The following is a 19,116-nucleotide window of genomic DNA, read 5'->3' as shown; positions in this document are numbered from 1 at the left end:
AGATGAGAACTAAAGACAGAAGTACAGATGGGCTCATCCCAGAGAGACAGACAGCAGGGTCAGTACCGATAGGGTCAAGGTACTGCTGTTTTATTCCCTGAGACAAACAGAATCTCCTTGGGTAGCTGAGGATTGCTCTGAACTCGGAATAACCCTGCTTTCTCATGCTGGCGTTACAGGTCCATGCCATTACACCTGGCAAGAAGGTTTTATTTCCAAAGATAACCCTCTAGTGCAAGTCCATATTTAAGAGAGAAAAGGAGGCCAGGCATGGTGGTGCACACTTTTAGTCCCAGCACTCAGGAAGCAAAGGCAGGCTGATCTCTGAGTTCCAGAACAGCCAGGGCTACACAGAGAAACCCTGTCTCGGGGGCTGGGGTGGGGGACAGAGATACAGAGAAAGGGAGGGAGAGAACAGGTAGAGTTGGAATTATAATTACAATGCTTTTTGAATGAACTTACAGCACATTTAAATGTGTTCCTTTCTGCCAACATAGTGAGGAGGAAGAGGTAAAGAGGGAAGCGTATTAGTGTTACGCTCTCCCTCATAACAAACTTTATTTCCTCCCGGACACAAAGTTGTCTCAGTTGTGTATCAAGCCGGGACGTAAATGTTAGATAAACTGTTAACATAGATTAATAAGAGCTGATCATAGGGTTGGGAAATAGATCAGGGGTTAAGAGCACTAGTTGCTCTTCCAGAGGTCCTGAGTTCAATTCCCAGCAACCACACGGTGGCTCACAACCATCTATACTGGGATCTAGTGCCCTCTTCTGGTGCACACACACACACACACACACACACACATGCAAGCAGGATGCTGTATAAATAATTAATAAATAAATCTAAAAAAAAAAGAGCTGATCATAAAAGGTAAAATGTTTGCAGAGTAACAGTTTGCCTCCCAGCTGGGCCTGATGCTGCCTGTCATTCCAGCATTTGGTAGTAGAAACCTCATGGCCTCAAAACAGAAAAGCATTCTTACCTATTGGTCCTGAGACCCCGAGCTTAGCCTCTCATGAAGTTACTACTAGGTCATTGGCCAAGGCTACATCAAGAGGGCTGGATTCTAAGATGACTCACTCAGACAGCTGTCGACAAGGGGCCTGTTCTCCACTGCATGGGCCTCAGCAGGCACATGCTGCTAAGCAGACTTCTCATCCATCCTCGACAGATAGATAGATGGATGGATGGATGGATGGATGGACGGACGGACGGACAGATGGCAGTAGAGGAGTTTTAGGAGAAATTGGAAGAGGACCCAGGAAACATTTATCCTAATGAAAATTAAAAAATCTTTTTCCTAAACTACCTTAAGTGTGGTGCAGTTCCAGGTTGCTCTGAATAACTGAAACCAGCCTTGATGTGGAGGAGGCAGGGGAGCCCCTGGATGCCGGGTGTTCTCTGGAGTCACGCTGTCTGCTTTACTGACTTGGTGTGGCTTGGGCAAATGAGCAGATTTCTGTGTCTTGTGCATAAAATGCTTCTGCTGGTTAAATGTCTGCTCAGTACAGAGCGGCCAGGGCACTGCTGTGTGCTTTACCTGGTTACCCATGTATCATCCCAGCCTGAAAATGTCTGATAGATACCACTCAGCCTGAAAATGCTCTTTGACTGCATCTCCTCTGTCAGGTGACAGACCTCAAGACTCTCCACCCACCCAGTGTCAGTTATCCTGGGTCACTGTCTATGGTGTTGTTTTTTTGTTTTGTTTTGTTTTACCCTGAGGTGGGGTCCCCAGGCTGACTTTGATGCAGAGGACAGCTTTGAATGCCAGATTCCTCTGCCCAGCCTCCCAGGTGCTGAGATTGCAGGCTTGTTGTTTTGTTTTGTCTTTCTTAATGTTTTTATAAGCATGGACTTTGTTACTAGCTGACCCAAAATTCTTTTTTTGACCCTCACTTTATAGTGAAGTTATATTCTCATTGCCTAACAGGGCTGCTGGCACATGTGTTACTGAATTGATACAACTGATGCTACTATTTATGCACGTCATTTGTTTATAAATAACCATTTAGTGGACTAGGTCATAGCTGATAGAGTACTTGTGTAACACAGAGCCCTGGGCTGTGTCCCTAGCGCTGCATACATTTGGCATGGAGGTCCAGTCTGTAAGCTCAGCACTCCGGAGCTGCAGGCAAGGAAAGGTCATCAGCAGCCACACAGCAAGTTGGAGGCCACCTAGGCTAGGTGACATCCTGGAATTTTTTATTTTTTGAGACAGAGTTTCTCTGTGTAGCCTTGGCTGTCCTGGATCTCCCTGTAGACCAGGTAGCTTTGAACTGAGAACTCAGAGATCTACCTGCCTCTGCCTCTCAAGTGCCGAGATTAAAGGCATGCACTGCCACTGCCTGGCCAAATTACTGGCTTTTCATAGCTATTAAAATGTGTAATTAGAATATCGCCTTGGAAAATGGGCGGAGCTCAGTGTGGAGTTCTTGCCTGGTACATAGAAGATTGGTACCTTTCAGTGGTGTGTGTAGTGGGATGGACTAGCGCACATTTGTGACTTTGAGCACACAGGCGTGCACCACCACCATCCAAGTGTCCTCTGGGACTCTTAAGAGTCCGTTTGTCTGTAGGGAAAAAAGTGTTGCTAAGCATAGAAAGACAGCCTCCCACAGAGATATGAAGCAGTAAATAGGACCTTCCTGACAGTTGTTTCTCTTTAGTTGATGGAGCGCATCAAGAACTTGATGAAGTCAGTCTGCTCACTGCCGTCACAGTATTTATTTTGTCTACCAGTCCAGAAGTGACAACCGTCCCCTGCCTTCAGAAGCGCTGCATTGAGAAATTTAAAGCTGCCCTGGAGAGCCAAGACCCTGTGGTAAATGTCTCTTAGCAGACAGCTGTTTGCAGCAGGAATCTTAAGATTGTAGTACTACACTGGTCTGCTTTGTGATTTTGCTTTCTCCAGCAAAAAGTATCCAGGGACTGGATTTGTGGTTCAGTAGGCAGAGTGCATGCCTAGCGTACACAGGCCCTGGATTTGACGCCCAGCTCTATACAAATCTAGCATGGTATTTAGGTTTATAATCCCAGCTCTAGGGGGTAGAGGCAAAGGTCAGAAACGAGGCTAAGGCCAGCTAAGCTACATGAGACTCTGTCTCCAAAAACAGAAAGGCAAAACAATACTAAATTCTTAAATGTGGGCATCTTAAAGTTGGTGTGACTCGCCAGGAGTGGTGGCTACTTCTGTAATCTCATTGCTGGGCATGCGAAGGTGGGAGAAATGCCCATGACTCCAAGTCCAGTCCCATCTGTACAGGATGTTTTAAGCTAATGAGGACTACATAGTGAAAACTGTCAAAAAAAAAAAAAAGAAAAAAAGAAAAAGAAACAAAACAAGGAACTGGAAAGATGGCCCAGCAGTTAATAGCACTTCCTACCCTTCCAGAGGACCAGAGTTCAGTTTCCAGCACTCACGGTGGATAGGTTACAGACACGTGGAATTCCAGCTCCAGGTCTGATGCCCGTTTCTGGCCTCCATGGTCTTGTGCCCATATCAACACACAGAGGCACACACATACACATACACATAACTAAAACCAAAATCATTGGAAAGGCATTTTTCATTGAAAATGCAATAGTACAAGGTATTTTTATGATAACTTGTAGATTTTTGTTAAAGAAAACATAAAATAAGGAGCTGGGCATGGTGAGAGGCAGGAGGAGCTCTGTGAGTTCAAGGCCAGCCTGGTCTACAAAGTGAGTCCAGGACAGCCAAGGCTACACAGAGAAACCCTGTCTCAACCAAATAATAATAAAAACAATATTAAATAAAATAAGGAATAGTAGAGTGGATTAGATGTCTGATTTCATGTGTTACAAAATGAGTTGGAGCCCATACTCAGAAACATTTCTTACTCCAAAGATGGAGGGGCCAAATTTTCAAAGGAAAATACTAATGCTTAAAGTGCTAACACAGTTTAAAGAGATGATACATGGATGAGATGTGTACTTGTTTTCCTTTATCCTTTTGTCTAGTTTGTCACTGGCTGCCTGCCCAAGTTGTGGAGTAGGCTTCAAGTGGTGGCTGTGACAAGTGATGGCATATTTTTAGTGTGGGCAGATAGTCCTTAAAACCTTTAGACCTTGACATGACATCAAATGTGTACAACTTTGCTGTAAAACATTTTCTGAAAACAAAACGTTTTAAATTCTCTCTATTTTTTTGTTTTGTTTTGGGGGTTTGTTTTTAATGTTGCTGCTAGTTTTACATGTTATAGAGGGACACCGAGAGAAGAATGGGCTAGAGGGAAAACTGGCCTTCCCCATGTGCAGAGTTCCCTGTGCGTCTCCGCACTGTCGTAGCCACTGTTTGTATTTAGTACCTGTTGGTGCTAGGACTTCGAGAGCTAAAGAAAACTGGAATAAATATAAAATCTGTGCTACTTTGACCTCAGAGTTTTCAAGTTCCAAGAACTTTGTAAATTTACAGTTTATTCTTATCTTACCTGATTAGGTACAAATGAAGACCTATCAGCTCCTACATTCCATTTTTCAGTATCCAAATCCGGCCATTTCCTACCCGTACATTTATTCTTTAGCGTCTTCTATTGTGGAGAAACTGCAGGAAATAGACAAGAGAAAACCTGAAGATGCTACTGAGCTGCAGCTTTGTCAAGAAGGAATAAAGCTCTTGGAAGCTTTGGTCACCGTTGCCGAAGACCAGCACCGTGAGTGTCAGCTCTGAGTCCTGCTCTCTCCATTGTCTATGATCACACTGCATCTGTTTCACTTCATCAGAAGGCCATTATGAGAGGCCACAGTGCATATCTGCAAAAGTCTAGTTTCTCAAGTGCCTGGGGCAGCAGGCTGTCTTGGGCCTAAGGGTTTGTCAAAAAAGAGTGCCAGGGGTGGTGGCACACTTCTGTAATTCCAGCACTCTTGCTGTGGACACTCCTGCTGTGGCCATGATTTGAGTCCCACCTGGGCCACAGAGTGAAACTCTTAAAACAAAAAGAGAGATGGGCACACGGTGGCGCACACCTGTGATCCCAGCACCAGGGAGGCATAGGCATCTCTGTGAGTTCAAGGCCGGCCAGGGCAATTACACAGAGAGACCCTGTCTTTAAAAGCACAAGAAAAAAAGAGGATTGGAGAGAGAGCTCAGTTAATAAATACCTTGCCTTTCAAGCATGAGGGCCTAAGTTCAGTCATCAGAACCCTGTCCTCCCAGCATGCAGGAGAAGTTTTAATGTCATCCGCAGAGAATTTGGGGTCAGGCTAGTCCTAAAAAAACACAAAGCTGTGTGGTTTGGCAGTAATGCTTATAACCCCAGAGTCAGAAACATGATCCCTGGTGTTTCCTTGTCCAGCTAGCCTACGTGGCGGGCCCTGCCCCCAACACACACACACACACAAACTTGCGCACACGCACACACGAGGGAGCAATTAAGTGGGTATGATGTTAATCCCCAATACTGGAAATACAGTGTGAGAAAAGATGAGGTTGATTTTCGCCCAAGAGTTTCCCTGGGCTCATTCCCTCCCTGAACTTTGCCCTTCCTCGCCCCTAGGCGCTCAGCTGGTGGCCTGCCTTCTGCCAGTCCTCATTTCCTTCCTCCTGGATGAGAACGCGCTCGGATCTGCCTCTTCTGTAATGAGAAGCCTGCATGACTTTGCTTTGCAAAATCTCATGCAGATCGGGCCTCGCTACTCCTCTGTGTTTAAGAGTGTCATGGCTTCTTCCCCAGCCCTGAAAGCCCGGCTGGAGGCCGCTGTAAAGGGCAATCAGGAAAGCGTCAGAGTGAAGCCGCCTTCTAAACATGCCAAGAACCTGGGGAGGAGCTCCAGCATCCGCTTAAAGACTAACTTCCTGTGATGCCGCTCTTCTGGAACACTGAGCACCTTAACGTAACACTTGATAGTCTCCTTCCTTAGAGACAGCAGAGAACAGCGACAAGTGCACTTGGAAATCCTGTTAATTGTTCCAGTTTCAGGAGTGACAGAAAACTTAACAGTCTTCGTAATTTTGGTTTGGTTTGGTTTCCATTAACAAAGAACATGTAACTGTCAGAGACTTCTTGCCAGGCATGCTAAGGAAGTGCCAAAGACAAATTGACTAAGCAGCCCGCTGCTCTGGAAATGAGGGGCCGCGCTGCAGCTGCGCATGCCCATCGCCGACAGGCGGCCTTGTGGTAGAGAGTATTGGTGTTACCAGCCATATCCCAGTGACTGGTGACAAGTCCAGCCGTGTGGAGCAGTGGTACCAAACTTTGGTGTATTTCTCAAGCAGCATAAGTGGTTAGGGCAGGGAAGGGGGCACTCAGAAGCCTGAGGAAGGAGGATCATCAAAATTCAGTGCCAGGCTGGCCTACACAGCAAGTTCCAGACCAGTCAGGACTACATGATAAGACTGCTCTCAAAAAATAAATTAATTAACAAACTAACTAATAATAATAACGCCAACAGTAAATAAGTGGTTGGCACGCTCTTTAAGAACAGATCTAGAATTACCCAGCGTGCAATAGGAGAGAGCTTCAGCCCCACCATGTGGCCTGAGGCTGTGTGACCTCCCGATGGTCATGGCTGCATCTTTGAGGTGAGTCTGTGGTGAGCTCACACAGAACGCTCTTGTGGGGAACAGAACGTCTCCACCCTCCTGTTTCTCAGATGGGTTTTCTGTTACCTCTGTTCCATTTTGTTCGTTTTTATTGGTGGAAATCATTTATATTGAGAGCTTAGTATAGATCATGTCTATATATGCATGGGATTATATGAATGTCAAATTTAGCACAACAAATTTAGACCTTGAGTGAATTCACATACGTTTTTTTACAAAGAATGTATTTTAATATACAAATATATAATGATAAAGTCATACTGGTTGAAGATATTTTTGGCTGTATTTACGATCATTTCCCTCCACTGCAGTGTTATTCTGTGTGAACTGATCACTATGTCAAAGCGATGCAGCTTCCTGTTAAAATTTACAAACTGCAGAGGCAGAGACATGGTCAGAAGAGTAAGACTGACTAGAGCAGGAGCTGTGTGATGGACTCTATTTTATTATGTTTGTATGTGAATATTCTCGTAAAGCATCAGAGTGGGAAAACATTTGGCAAACTCTAACACTGCAATCAACTTTTCTATAGCACATAAATAAAGCTAATTTTCTCTAATGTGCGTATGTTTTGAAGTATTTCAATTCAGGAAAGATGGCCAGTTTTTCTCACAGATTCACAACTTGGCTTTGGTTCTCAAGAGCATTTCTGCTGTGGTTTGGGGTTGTCTTCCTGGAGGGCGCTGTGATCCGTAGTTTGCTGACTCTCGCTTTGTATGGTCTGTGCCTGTCCTTTGCTCTGCATTCTGCCAGACACCAGCGTACTGAGCAAGAGTCTGGCACCTGACTCGGGTTTCATCCCCAACCCAAGTTACAAAGCAGAATGCTGGCACATGGCAAGTATTGCATAGATGTGTGGACAGAGCATCTCTGTGTGCTACATGGAAGCATCACCTGTCAATAAAGAGCTGATGGCCTATTAGCTGAGGCAGGACATAGGAGGTAGGCGTTCCAGGAGAGAGAAATTAACTCTGGGATAGAATCAGAAGCTGGAGATTTGCCCTGGACTCTGAGAAAGATGGACACACATAGAATAGAATAAGCGGGTAATGTAAGTTATGAGCTAGTCAAGGAATGAGCCAAAGCTTATGGCCTAGGCATGTGTTTATAAATAATAAAGTCTCAGAATAGGTATTTCAGGAACTGGGCATGAGAGGAAAAGTAACAGTTACAGATGTGCTTATAATTATTAAAGGGGTGGTAGGCCATCTTTTTAACCTCAGTACTCGAGGTAGAAGCAGGCAGATTCTGTGAGTTCAAGGCTAGCCTTGTCTACATAGCAAGTTCAGGTCAGCAAGGACTACTCCAATAAGTTGTCCTCCGACTTCCTGTTTGTTTGCTTTTTTCGAGGCAGGGTTTCCCTGTGTTTGCCCTTGCTGTCCCAGAACTCACTCTGTAGACCAGGCTGGCCTCGAACTCAGAGATCCACCTGCCTCTGTCTCCTGAGTGCTGGGATCAAAGGTGTACGCCACCACTGCCCAGCTGGAAGTTCTGGGTAGTCAGATGTTGCTTCAGTGAGGTACCGCTGTGCAAAAAGCAGATACACGTTACTGTTGCGACCCCAGTGAAACCTGTGGTGTACTGTGACTGGATGTGACGCATGGAGGTCCCCAGCGGATGTCACTGCTGAGTCTGTGAAGGGGAACCTCCCTGAAGGAAGTAAAGACTGGAGGTAGGGTACACCTTCCTTTCCCTGATTCCAGCCCGCCACCAGCTGAGCAGCTCCCATGCTGCCTCGACTGGAACCTGATGGGGGGGGAGGGAGTGACCACAAACTGAACTTCTTTCTCTCCGGTATTGTCACCTCATGAGAACTAACAATGTCTGTCTTGAACTGCTCTACACCTCCTGGCCTTCACACAGGAGCTGTTCTATGTGACCCATTGCTTAAAAGTTTGTCCCTCTACAGTGGTGGCACAAGCCTGAAACCCCTGCGCTTGGGAGGCAGAGGCAGGTGGATCTCTGTGAGTTCAAGGACAGCCTGATCTACAGAGTGAGTTCCAGAACAGCCAATGAGTGAAACAGAGAAACCCTGTCAGGAACAACCCCCTCCTCTAGAAAAATAAGTTTGTCATGGAAAGGTTAATATTGGGTATACAGCTATCTGTTACAAAGCATGGAAGCAGAATTTCCGTTCTGCAAAGTAAACTTCACTGTCTACTTGTGAAGGGACCATTAAGGCCCCTTGCAAGGAAGAGGGTGAAGCAGGCGCAGCGGCGCACACCTTTGCTCCCAGCACTCACGGATCGCTGTGGGTTCTAGGCCAGCCTGGCCCACATACTGAGTTCTAGGCCAGACAGGGCTATCCAAAAACAGCAACCAAAAGGAAAGGTGCTGAGGCTGTAACTGCGTTGCTGGAGGGCCTGCCAGCATTCCTGGAGCCCAGGGTCCACCCCCAGGTCCACGGGAACTAGTTAGGCTGGTACACACCTGTCATGACGGCAGGGGAAGCGGAGGGTGGGGCGCACAGGGGCCACCCTCAGCTGCACAGTGACTTAGAGACCACTGGGCGGTAGCTGCACGAAGCCGCCCGTGTCAACAAAAAGGAAATGTACAAAAGAGGCTGAGCACGGTGCACGCCGTGCGGGAAAGGAAGCCAAGCCGCAGCGCTCAGCAGTGAGACACAGAGGCCGTGAGCACTGAGAGAATTCACAGGACTCCGGCTCAGAGAATAGCGCTGATAAAATAGTCTCAACCCAAGGTCTTTGCAAACGTCTGGAAGAGAATCCCCTTTGCTTCTTAATGGTAATATTATGAGGGAAGAATTTCTATCCTTAAACTGATACAAAGCTAAATAATGTGTTGACTAACATGGGACCCCAAAAGGTGCTAAAAGGGTTAAGAGCACTGGTTACTCTTTCAGAGGACCCAAGCTCAATTCCCAGCGCCCACATGGGGACTCACATCTGTGTAATTCCAGTCCCAGGAATCCAGCCTCTTAGCATGTCCTTGGGTACTGCACACATGTCCAACACAAGCCTTTTGTCACAGTTGTTTTCATTTGTTATTAACATTTACTGTGTGTGAGAGAGAGTGTGTGTGTGTGCGCGCGCATGAGCAGAAGTCAGAAGACAACTTGCAGATAACCAGTCCTTTCCTTCCATCTTGTGAGTTCCAGGGATCAAACCCGAGGGCACCAGGCTTTGCCCTGAGCCTCGTAGCCAGCCAAAGCCTTCTGACTTCTCATCAGTCACAGAGGGGTGGGGGCGGGGAAGTGGGGACTCCCGCCTCTGGAGCTATCCGGGTAAGTCCTTTCCACACCCTCCCAGTGACTGTCAAGTACTTTGTGTGCTTCAACACAAAGGTTTCCTAAAATCAGACTGTAGCTTAGGGAGCTACTTCTGCTTTGATAACCGACAGGCCAGCTGTGAGCCAACGTCAGTGGGAAACAGTGAGGCCTCGCTCTGCAGCAGGGGGTGCTGTGGCGCTGGCTGCCAAGCTCCCAGGGCAGATGTGTCCTCTTCATTAACAACCATTCTGGTTTGTCCGTGTTGAGGGGATCTTAATAGAAAGCAGGAGTGGAGGCTCACGCCGGTAATGTCAGGACTTGGGCTATGAATCTCAGATTCAAGGTCAATCTGAGCTTTGTAGGAAGACACTGTCTCTAAAAGTCAAATTCTGTTTTAATTTGCAGGTTTGTTTGTTTTTGAGGCAGGGTATGTAACCCTGGCTGGCTTGGAACTCACTATGCAGACCAGGCTGGCCTCAAACTCACACAGGTCTAGATCTACCTGCCTCCCCAAGTGCTGGTGCTAAAGGTGTGTGCCAAGCGGGGCATGGTAACACTCACCTTTAATCCCAACCCTCAGGGAGGCAGAGGCATGGGGAGTTGAAGGCCAGCCTGGTCTACAAAATGAGCCAGGACAGGCAAGGCTACACAGAGAAACCCTGTCTCAAATGGAGGGGAGGGGAGCATGTGCCACCACACCCAGACGATATGTAGTTTTAGGTAAAATGAAAAGGTATTGCATAGATAGGCTTTTTAAAGTGGAGTCTAAGTCTATTGCTTACAAGGCAGTCTTGCCAGCAGGCTGATGTCTGCCTTTGGTCACCTTACTCAGTCATGCTATTTCAAGCCTGAAACACAAAGCTCCTATGTTGCTTTCTAGTCTGTTAACTGTAGTTCCATGCTGCATCTAAGCGTGTGGCCTTAGGAGGCCACCTGCTATGTGCGTGTCACTGTTCTCATCTACAGAAACGTTTTCCGTGTTCATGTTTTAATAGAGAGGGTCCCTTGAGATAGCGCCTCTGAAAACCCTTGGCAGCCAGCACCGGCTACTTTCCCACTGCTGTGAACTAGAGTTGCCTCTCCACGTTGGACTGTGCTTAGAAGGCAGAATGGCCAGACGGTGGTGGTGCACGCCTTTAATCCCAGCACTTGGGAGGCAGTCTCTATGCATTGGAGGCCAGCCTGGTCTACAGAGTGAGTTCTAGGATAGCCAGGGCTACACAGAGAAACCACGTGTAAAATAAATAAATAGAGAGAGAGACAGAACCTAAAAAGAGAAGAGTGAGGGGGAACTTTTTTACCTTGCTCTGTTTGTGACAGAGTCTCACTGTGTAGCCCAAGCTGAAGCCCAGATCCTCCTGCCTCTGCCCCTAAGCCCTAGGATCCGAGCGAGCACAGGGTCCCTGTGCCTTAGTGTCCCCAGAACAGGGCCTCCTCCCTGCTGGTATGCACATAAACATAGGAAGTAGCAGAAGCTTGTTTCAGTTTTTGGTGGTGTGTGTGTTTGTGTGTTTAGAAAGGGCCTACCTGTGGCTGGCTGGCCTGGAGCTGGGTAGGTAGATCAGGCTGGCCTCCCGGTTCAGAGACCTGCCTGCTGGACCTCTCAAATGCTGGGCTTCAATGAACATGCCACTACACCCTGTTGAAGAAGCAGTTTAAATGAGGATAAGTTTATACGTTTTCAATTTTTTCCATTTATTTTGTGTGTGTGCGTGTGCACGTGCCGTGGGGCCCCCATGGAGAGCATGGAGAGAGTCGAAGTTCGCCCTTCTCTCCTCTATGTGGGTCTCGTCGTACTCAGGTGTCTGTCAGGCTCTGCTTACCCAGTGAGCTGGCTCACTGACCTGGGTAGCTCACTGTGACTCAGGGCTTAAGAAGGGCCCTTGAGGGCTGGGGATGGCTCAGAGGTTAGGAGCTTCTTCCAAAGGTCCTGAGTTCAAGTCCCAGCAACTACATGGTGGCTCACAATCATCTATAGTGAGATTTGGTGCCCTCTTCTGGCCTGCAGGCATACATGCAGGCAGAACACTGTATAAATAATAAATAAATTATATATATAAAGAATTGGGCCCTTAGCTGGGCATGGTGGCACACACCTTTAATCCAGTGCTCAGGGAAGCAGAGACAGGTGGATCACTGTGAGTTCGAGGCCATCCTGGTCTACAAAATCACACAGAGACAGCCAAGACTACACAGAGAAACCCTGTCTCAAAAAAACAAAAAGAGGAAGGGAAAAAAAAAGAAGGCGAATAGGGCCCTTTTTGACAAGAAAATTGGGCAGCAGGACTGCCTGTCTGTTTACAGGCTGCTTGCTGCATGGCTGCCTGCATGGTAGTTCAGGAAGCAGAGAGATGGATAGGAAGTGAAGATGGCACTACAAACCTCAAAGTCTACAACAACTCATTTGTCTAGCCAGGCTTCATCTCCTAAAGGCTTCACTGACACCCAGAACAGTTCTACCCGCTCAGAACAGAGCACTTGGTCAAATGCATGAGCCTGTGGGGGACATTTGCGTCCAAACAGTAATACTGTGAAACTGCTGATAGAAAAAGTTACTGAGTGATGAAAAGAGGCAAACCTCCCATTCAGAGAATTTCAAGTCACTTGTAAATATCCTGCCCTCTAGGAGGCGAAACTGAACTCCACCGTGTAAACATTGGCTGCACCTGGAATTGCTTCCAGAAGAGTCCATACAGGAAAGCCAATAATGGGAGGCAGTAGGGAAATGGGAGACAGAGGTCAGGGGTTATAAGCCATGCTGGGGTGCACTTGGGCGTGGGAATGTCACTGTACTTCTCTAGTCTTCTTCCGGATAGCCCACAACCCCAGCCCAATCGTGGAGAAATCCTAGACAAACCAGACAGGCAGCCATCCTCCAAGACACCTGGCTGGCAGGCCTAGGGCACAGGCCTCCAGGTAACTGGGAGGCTGATGCAGGAGGCTGGCTGTTCAAGGCCAGCCTGGGCAATCTGGAAGTCCCTGTCTCACAAAGTGACACGTGTTCTGGGAATGCAGTGCCATGGTTGTCCTGGTCATCACTGACATCCAGCTTGAGAGCCATCCAAGAGGAGAGCTCAGGTCGGATTGGCCTGGCGGCGTTTGTAGGAGTTCGTCTTATTATTTATTGATGTCATGGCACCATCCCTGGGCAAGTGGTCCTGAACTCCAGAAGAAAGGGAGCTTTGCTGCTAGGGTGGCACATGCCTTTAGTCCCAGCACTCGGGAGGCAGAGGTGGGTGGATATCTGTTCAAGGCTAGCCCAGCCTATACAGTTAGTTCCAGGACATCCAGGGCTACACAGAGAAGCCCTGCCTCAAAAAAAGAAAAGAAAAGAAAAAAGAGAAAGAATGTTGGAGGCTGGTCTGGTGCTATTCTGCTGCTAATGACTGGCCCCCAAGATCTGATGAGCACATTTCACTACACCTGTCACTGTGTAAACCTCGCCTACGAAATTATTTCTGTTTGATCACTAAAAAGCTAACACGCCTGGGCAGGGGTAATGGGGTAGCATTGGCTCAGCTTCTCGGGCTCTGACAATAGGAGGATCATGGGAAGGGGAGGAGAGATGGGAGGATGGAGGAAGCAGGAAGCCTTAATGGATTATCGTGGAGAGGAGCACATGCCGACAGGGATGGAGGAAACAGCCCAGATGAAAAACATTAGCAAGTATTTATGGAGTTATAGAGGGGAATTAGCCCATAGAAATTATTAGAGCAGATGGCATGGGAGGGGCCTTGAGCAGGTAAGATATCATCAGGAGGTACTCTCTGCCATGCCCCAGGTAATATAAGGCTATTCTAAAACTCTCTCAGCTGTCTGTGTCTTTATTGATTGTGAGAGCAGGTGAAATAATACCATGGTAAGAATTATGGGTCCAGTGACAGGAGAAGGAGGAGGCTGGCTGGGGTAAGCCGGCCTGCGGGTCAGCCAGCAAGCAGCACCCTCTGGTTTCTGCTGGGCCTCTTTGGCTATGAAGTGAATTCCTTGGTTACAGGTAATTGGAACAGCAAGCCAGCTGCCTTCAAGTTCCTGCCTTGACTTCCCTCAATGATGGGCTGTGAGCAGGGATTGTAAATGGGAATAAGCCCTTCCTTCCCCCCCTCAGTTGCTTTCTTGTCATGATGTTTCATCACAACCACAGACTGCAACTGTAACCTTGGTAGAGCCTTTGCCTAGCATGTATAATGGCCCTGGGCTCAACCTCCAATACCATGATAGATAATTAATTCAATTTTAAGATTTTATTTACTTATTTATTTTATGCAGATGAGTGCTCCATCTGCCTGTAGGTACATTGCGGAAGACAGCATCAGATCCCAGAACAGATGATTGTGAGCCATCATGTGGTGGCTGGGAATTGAACTCAGGACCTCTAGAAGAGCAGCCAGTTCTAACCACTGAGCCATCTCTCCAGCCCCTAATTGATTAATTTAAAAAGGTGAAACCCCTGACAAAGACACTGCCAAGGTCATCAAAAACACAAGGACAGGGCTGGAGAGATGGCTCAGAGATTAAGAACAAGTGGCTGCTCTTCCAAAGGTCCAGAGTTCAATTCCCAGCAACCACACGGTGGCTCACAATCATCTATAGCAAGAGCTGGTGCCTCTGCTGGTATGGAGGCACACATGCAGGCAGAACGCTGTATAAATAATAAACGAATAAATCTAAACAAACAAAAAAACAAGGACAGGATCTGAAAATCTGCATCCAAGAGATGCCAGAGTAGATGCCAGATGTAATGTGGCACCCTCAGTGGAATAGGGGCCGATCAGGACACTGAATGAAAACTAAGGGATCTAATACAGTATGGGCATTGGTTCAAAGCTGGTGAGGGCGCTGTAACAGTGTGGGCTATTAGCAGTTGGGAGAGCAGGCACGTGGGTATGAAAAAATAAATCCTCTTCACAATTTTTTTTTTCTTGTTTTCTTCAGTGCTAGGGAGGAAAGGCAGTGGCCACACAGGCTGGCAAAGGCCCGGCCACGGAGCTGTATCAAAGCCTTTTTCATTTTGAGAAAGGGTCTCCTTAGGTTGCTCAGACCTGCCATGACTTCGAAATTATCCTTGCCTCTGACTCCGGAGGAACTGGGATTCCAGGAGTGTGCTCCCATGCCAGGCACTGCAAGGCCTTTCTGAAAATCTAAGACCCTTCTAAACGGAAAGGCTCATTTTTTTTTAAGCCTCAGCAAGCAGGTTGCTTTCAGCTGCACTATCCTCGCTGCTATTTTCCTTCTGTCTTGTTACCTTCCCCCCTCCAAACTCACACACACACACACACACACACACACACAGACCCGAGCTCCAGGGATCGAACTCAGAGCCTGGTATCAGAGTGCTCTACCTCCAAGCTACACTCCAGCCCCACCTGCTCGTGATAGGCAGTCCCAATCCCACACTTTTTTTTTTTTTTTTTTTTTTTAATGCTGGTACCTTTTTGAGACAAAAAAAAAAAAAAAAATCTCATATACCCCAGGCTAGCCTTAACCTTACTGAGGAGGACTTTGGCTTCTTCCTGCCTCCATCCCCAAGCCCGGGAGTGCAGGCATGTGGCACCAGCCGCCTAAGCCAGCTGATTGACATCATCACAGACATTTGCAAAGTAGGTCAGCTCTGTTCACCTGCATTTCCAGAGATTAGTCAGAACTGGCAACCTGTTTCGGGTCACCAGCAGGAAAAGGTGTGGTGGGATGGGAAAGGAGGCACCCGACTTCCACTTGAGGAGTAACACCCAAAACAAGTGTCAAAACACCTCAGTCACTGGTTCTGTTTACACCGCTCCCTTCAGATGCGAGGCCAAGCGCCAAAGCCCTGTTCCTCACCGCTGGTTGCCACAGAGGCTCTCCAGTTTCAGTCCTCGCAGGTCACATTTCTAATGTCCCCTCGTGCATGTGGCACTGGTGACCCCTCCAGGCAAGCAGACCGAGCTCACACAGCGGCAGAGGGGCACAGCCGGGCACAGTTAAGGATGGTGAAGAGCTGTGCCTAACAGACTAGCGATCTGTAGGAATCAGTGCTACTTCATGGAAACTCTGTGTCTGGGGAAAATACAGGCAGGAAAACAGCCAGACCCAGGTCCACACAGACAAGGCACTGCGGGTTCCTTAGCAGACCTCAGAACACACACGCACATGAATGTCAGGTGACTCCATCTTTCATTACATGGTCGTTACCACATGGGGTGTCTCCATGGTTACCTTTCTTCTCCCGTCAGAAGAACTAAAGTGCTTTTCTGTTGAGCATGTTTTTCCTCTGAGGACAGGAAAATAATACTTCCTGTGCCGTATTTCTTTGTGTTCTATGCAGGGCTGTTGCTCGGCCTCTGAGCTTTTGCACAACCCTGTTTGCTCACCCACTATTCTTATTACCACTGAACTTCCTGCTCTCTGCTCACACTGTTTTGTTCAGAGTCCAGAGACTTGATCTCACCATTGATTAATAACCTGAGTGACACCCACTGCTAATTAGGAATGAGTGTATCTGTGAAAAACAAGTCCCTGTATTTAGAACACTGATCACCTCAGCTGTACAATGCCCCACTGGAATAAAAGAACATTCCAGCATTACAAAGTGCACGAATCTAGCCCCTGGATCTAGTCTAGGCCTGCCGACGACAATTGCGTTAGCTTGGACAAGCGCACCTCCTGGCTTGTAGCCTCTTCCCTACAGAAAGGCCAAAGGCTGACCAATCATTTCAGGTACATGTGTAGCAGGGACCTTCTCATCCAGCCACGCTTGCTCTGAGCAGTTCATGTGTGGGGCTCTGATTCTTGTGAGTCTAACCCTCAGATGCTTCTTGAGGGACACTGTACATGCCCCTGAGAGGTGGCCTGAGTCACAGGGACAGTGTTTGGTGGCTGTACGCCAATAACATAAAAGATGCCCTGCCCCATGACCTCTGACCTACCCGGGGCAGGACACCACACCATTCTTAACTTCTCAAAGAAGAGGTCAGTGGAGAACAAATACTCAGACAGAAAATGCCCGTGGGTCTCTCAATATAAGAAATTTGAAAGCCAATTGGCTGATATGTGTGTGACAAATGTTATGACTGCCAGCCTCCTAGCAAATGATCCAGTAATTTCTGATGCACCATCTCTAGCTAACTGGTCTCTTAACCTCCACCCCCATGAAGGCTCCTTCCCCCATTCAGACTGTACTCGATGACTTGGGAGTTAGGTCCAGGACGCCCACATACAGATGAATTCCACCACGGTTAGCTCTCAAGCCCAGGACACATGGCTAACTGAGATGCCAGTCAGCAAACCAAAGCTGATGCTGGCCACCAGGTTCTCCTAGCACCCCTGAGTCCCTAGCTGTCTGACATACCCTACCCCCTAGCCTAAACTCCAGCCCAGGGCTCAGCTGCCCTTCCCGATAAAACCCAGTCGTTTTGGTTATGTGGTCCTTTTGGTCTACCCTTTCCTCTCTTGGTCAGTAGCTCCTTTCCCTGCCTCCTCCTCCTCATGTGGCCCAGCTCAGTTTGGCCACGCTCGCTCTGGACTCTCCCAGATGCCCCTGCCTCTGGCTACGCTCTCCCCTTTCTCTACAATAAACCTTTTCCTTCAGCATACCTAAAAGCAGTCATGCTCTTTCCTTTTTCATTTCTCTTTCTTTCTTTTCTTTTTTTTTTTTTTTTAATTTATCTGGTCCAGGACAAACGGCTAACTAGTACAAGAACTTTCTAATGGGAGCCTGAAGAGACAGGCAAGTGAGTGTCTGCCCCCTGAATCTGCTGTCCTGTCGACAAGACCTTCAGGACAAAGCTCTTTCAGTGCCTTGAATCAAGAGGAAAGACAGCTCAAGTCCGGCTTTGAGCAGATTTTCTACACTGCAAGGAGCTACGGAGCTGCCAGCTGGCCCTTCGTTGACTGAAAGAAATGCAGCTTGCTGAGGATTCCTATTTGATTTAGAAGCAAACCTCATAATCATCTTTTTCACTTTCTCTGTGCCTAATTTAATTTTGGCTTTCTGCTTAAGTCCTGTTTCAATCTTACCTCACAGAATAAATCTGGCCCAACTGGCCCCTCAGAAGGACACAACACAGCCCCATGATCGCTGAGCAGTGAGAACACTCCCGGAGAACGTCAGAAGAGCAAGATTAACACCAGCTATTTAAGGAAGCAAGCAGCAAATCAAAGAACTTCTGTAACTCAGCAAATTAAAGTGCAGCTGTTTAAGGCCTCTCCCACTCCTGACCAACCTAAAGTGCAGGGGAAAAAAAAAAGAAAAAAAAGGCAAGTCAAACCGGTTCAAATACACTGTAAAATCACACCAAACTGGTTTCAGAAGCATATCAAGTCATAATATTGTCCCCAAGCAGATTTCCTTCTTCTCTTCTCCTTTTCTGTGCACTCAATGTTAGCAAAGCCTCAAGCTGCTAACAGAGGAAACTTTTAACCACCAAAATACAAGAGTTAATTATCTGGAGAGCAATTGTGACTCAAATGAAGATTCCTGTATACACAAAACCAGGACTTAGTCCAGAGAAGAGCTGCAGACAGTTCCTTCCTTGGTCAGCACAGGAAAGACAGGCTTTTTAAATGAGAACGCTACGGGCATTCGACTTTAAAGTCTTTCAGCTGGAGCATATTCGGTGTCACCTAATAGACTGTGAACATATAAAAAGGTATGCATTCATCTGCCCCACATACCCAGGCAGGTGGCCAAGGTTCTCATCATTGGCAAGATTGGACCACCTCCTGTTCCTTCACCCTTGAGCCTTTAATCCCTACTCTGTGCAGCTGAGAAAGGTTAGAAAGCATCGTAAGCCCGCCAGACAAGTTCCTGAAAGAAGTTAGAGAACTAGCACTCAGGGAGGCAGAGGCAGGCAAATCTCTGAAAATTCAAGGCCAGCCTGGTCTGGAAAGCGAGTCCAGGACAGCCAGGGCTACACAGAGGAGCCTCTATCTCAAAAAATAAAAACGTTAGAGAGCTGAAGCAGTTCTGTGTGTACGGGACTGCCAAGGGCGCCGTCAGGTTTGCGCTGCATGGAATGCAGCAGCGTCTCTGTGGGGCCGTCTTCTGAGAACCACTCTGAGGTACACCAACTCCCGCCCATCGGATCCTCCTGAAAGATGGAGGCTTTGCGAGACTGTCCTGGAAAGGCTTGGCTTTGTCAGGACCATTCTTGCTTGCTTGTTATTTGAGATGTCTCTTGTAGCACAGGCTGCCTTTGAACTCTCAGTCTCCCTGCCTCCCCTGCCAAGCGCAGGGATTATGACACCAGTGACTCCATCTAGAAGACCTGAGCATTGTCGGTCACTGTGTCCTGAGCCAAAAACAGTAGGTTTGGTTTTCTTGAGTCATTCTTTCCACAGGGA

At 47.6% G+C, this 19,116-nt stretch overlaps 1 protein-coding gene across 8 annotated transcripts in view; it reads left to right on the top strand.

The window, feature by feature from the left end:
• The window catches only part of Heatr5a (HEAT repeat containing 5A), a 105,037-nt gene extending 97,909 nt beyond the window's left edge, over positions 1-7,128 (top strand). For all 8 annotated transcript variants that reach the window (XM_060387479.1, XM_060387477.1, XM_060387481.1 and 5 more), the window contains 3 exons: positions 2,674-2,828; positions 4,467-4,680; positions 5,524-7,128. In XM_060387479.1, coding sequence (XP_060243462.1) covers positions 2,674-2,828; positions 4,467-4,680; positions 5,524-5,828 — 674 coding nt within the window. In that variant the 3' untranslated portion in view covers positions 5,829-7,128. The remainder of the gene's footprint in view (positions 1-2,673; positions 2,829-4,466; positions 4,681-5,523) is intronic.
• Positions 7,129-19,116: the final 11,988 nt, after the last annotated feature.

The sequence above is a fragment of the Meriones unguiculatus genome, chromosome 7, assembly GCF_030254825.1.
Source record: "Meriones unguiculatus strain TT.TT164.6M chromosome 7, Bangor_MerUng_6.1, whole genome shotgun sequence".
NCBI lineage: Eukaryota > Metazoa > Chordata > Mammalia > Rodentia > Muridae > Meriones > Meriones unguiculatus.
This window is presented reverse-complemented; position numbering and strand designations above follow the sequence as displayed.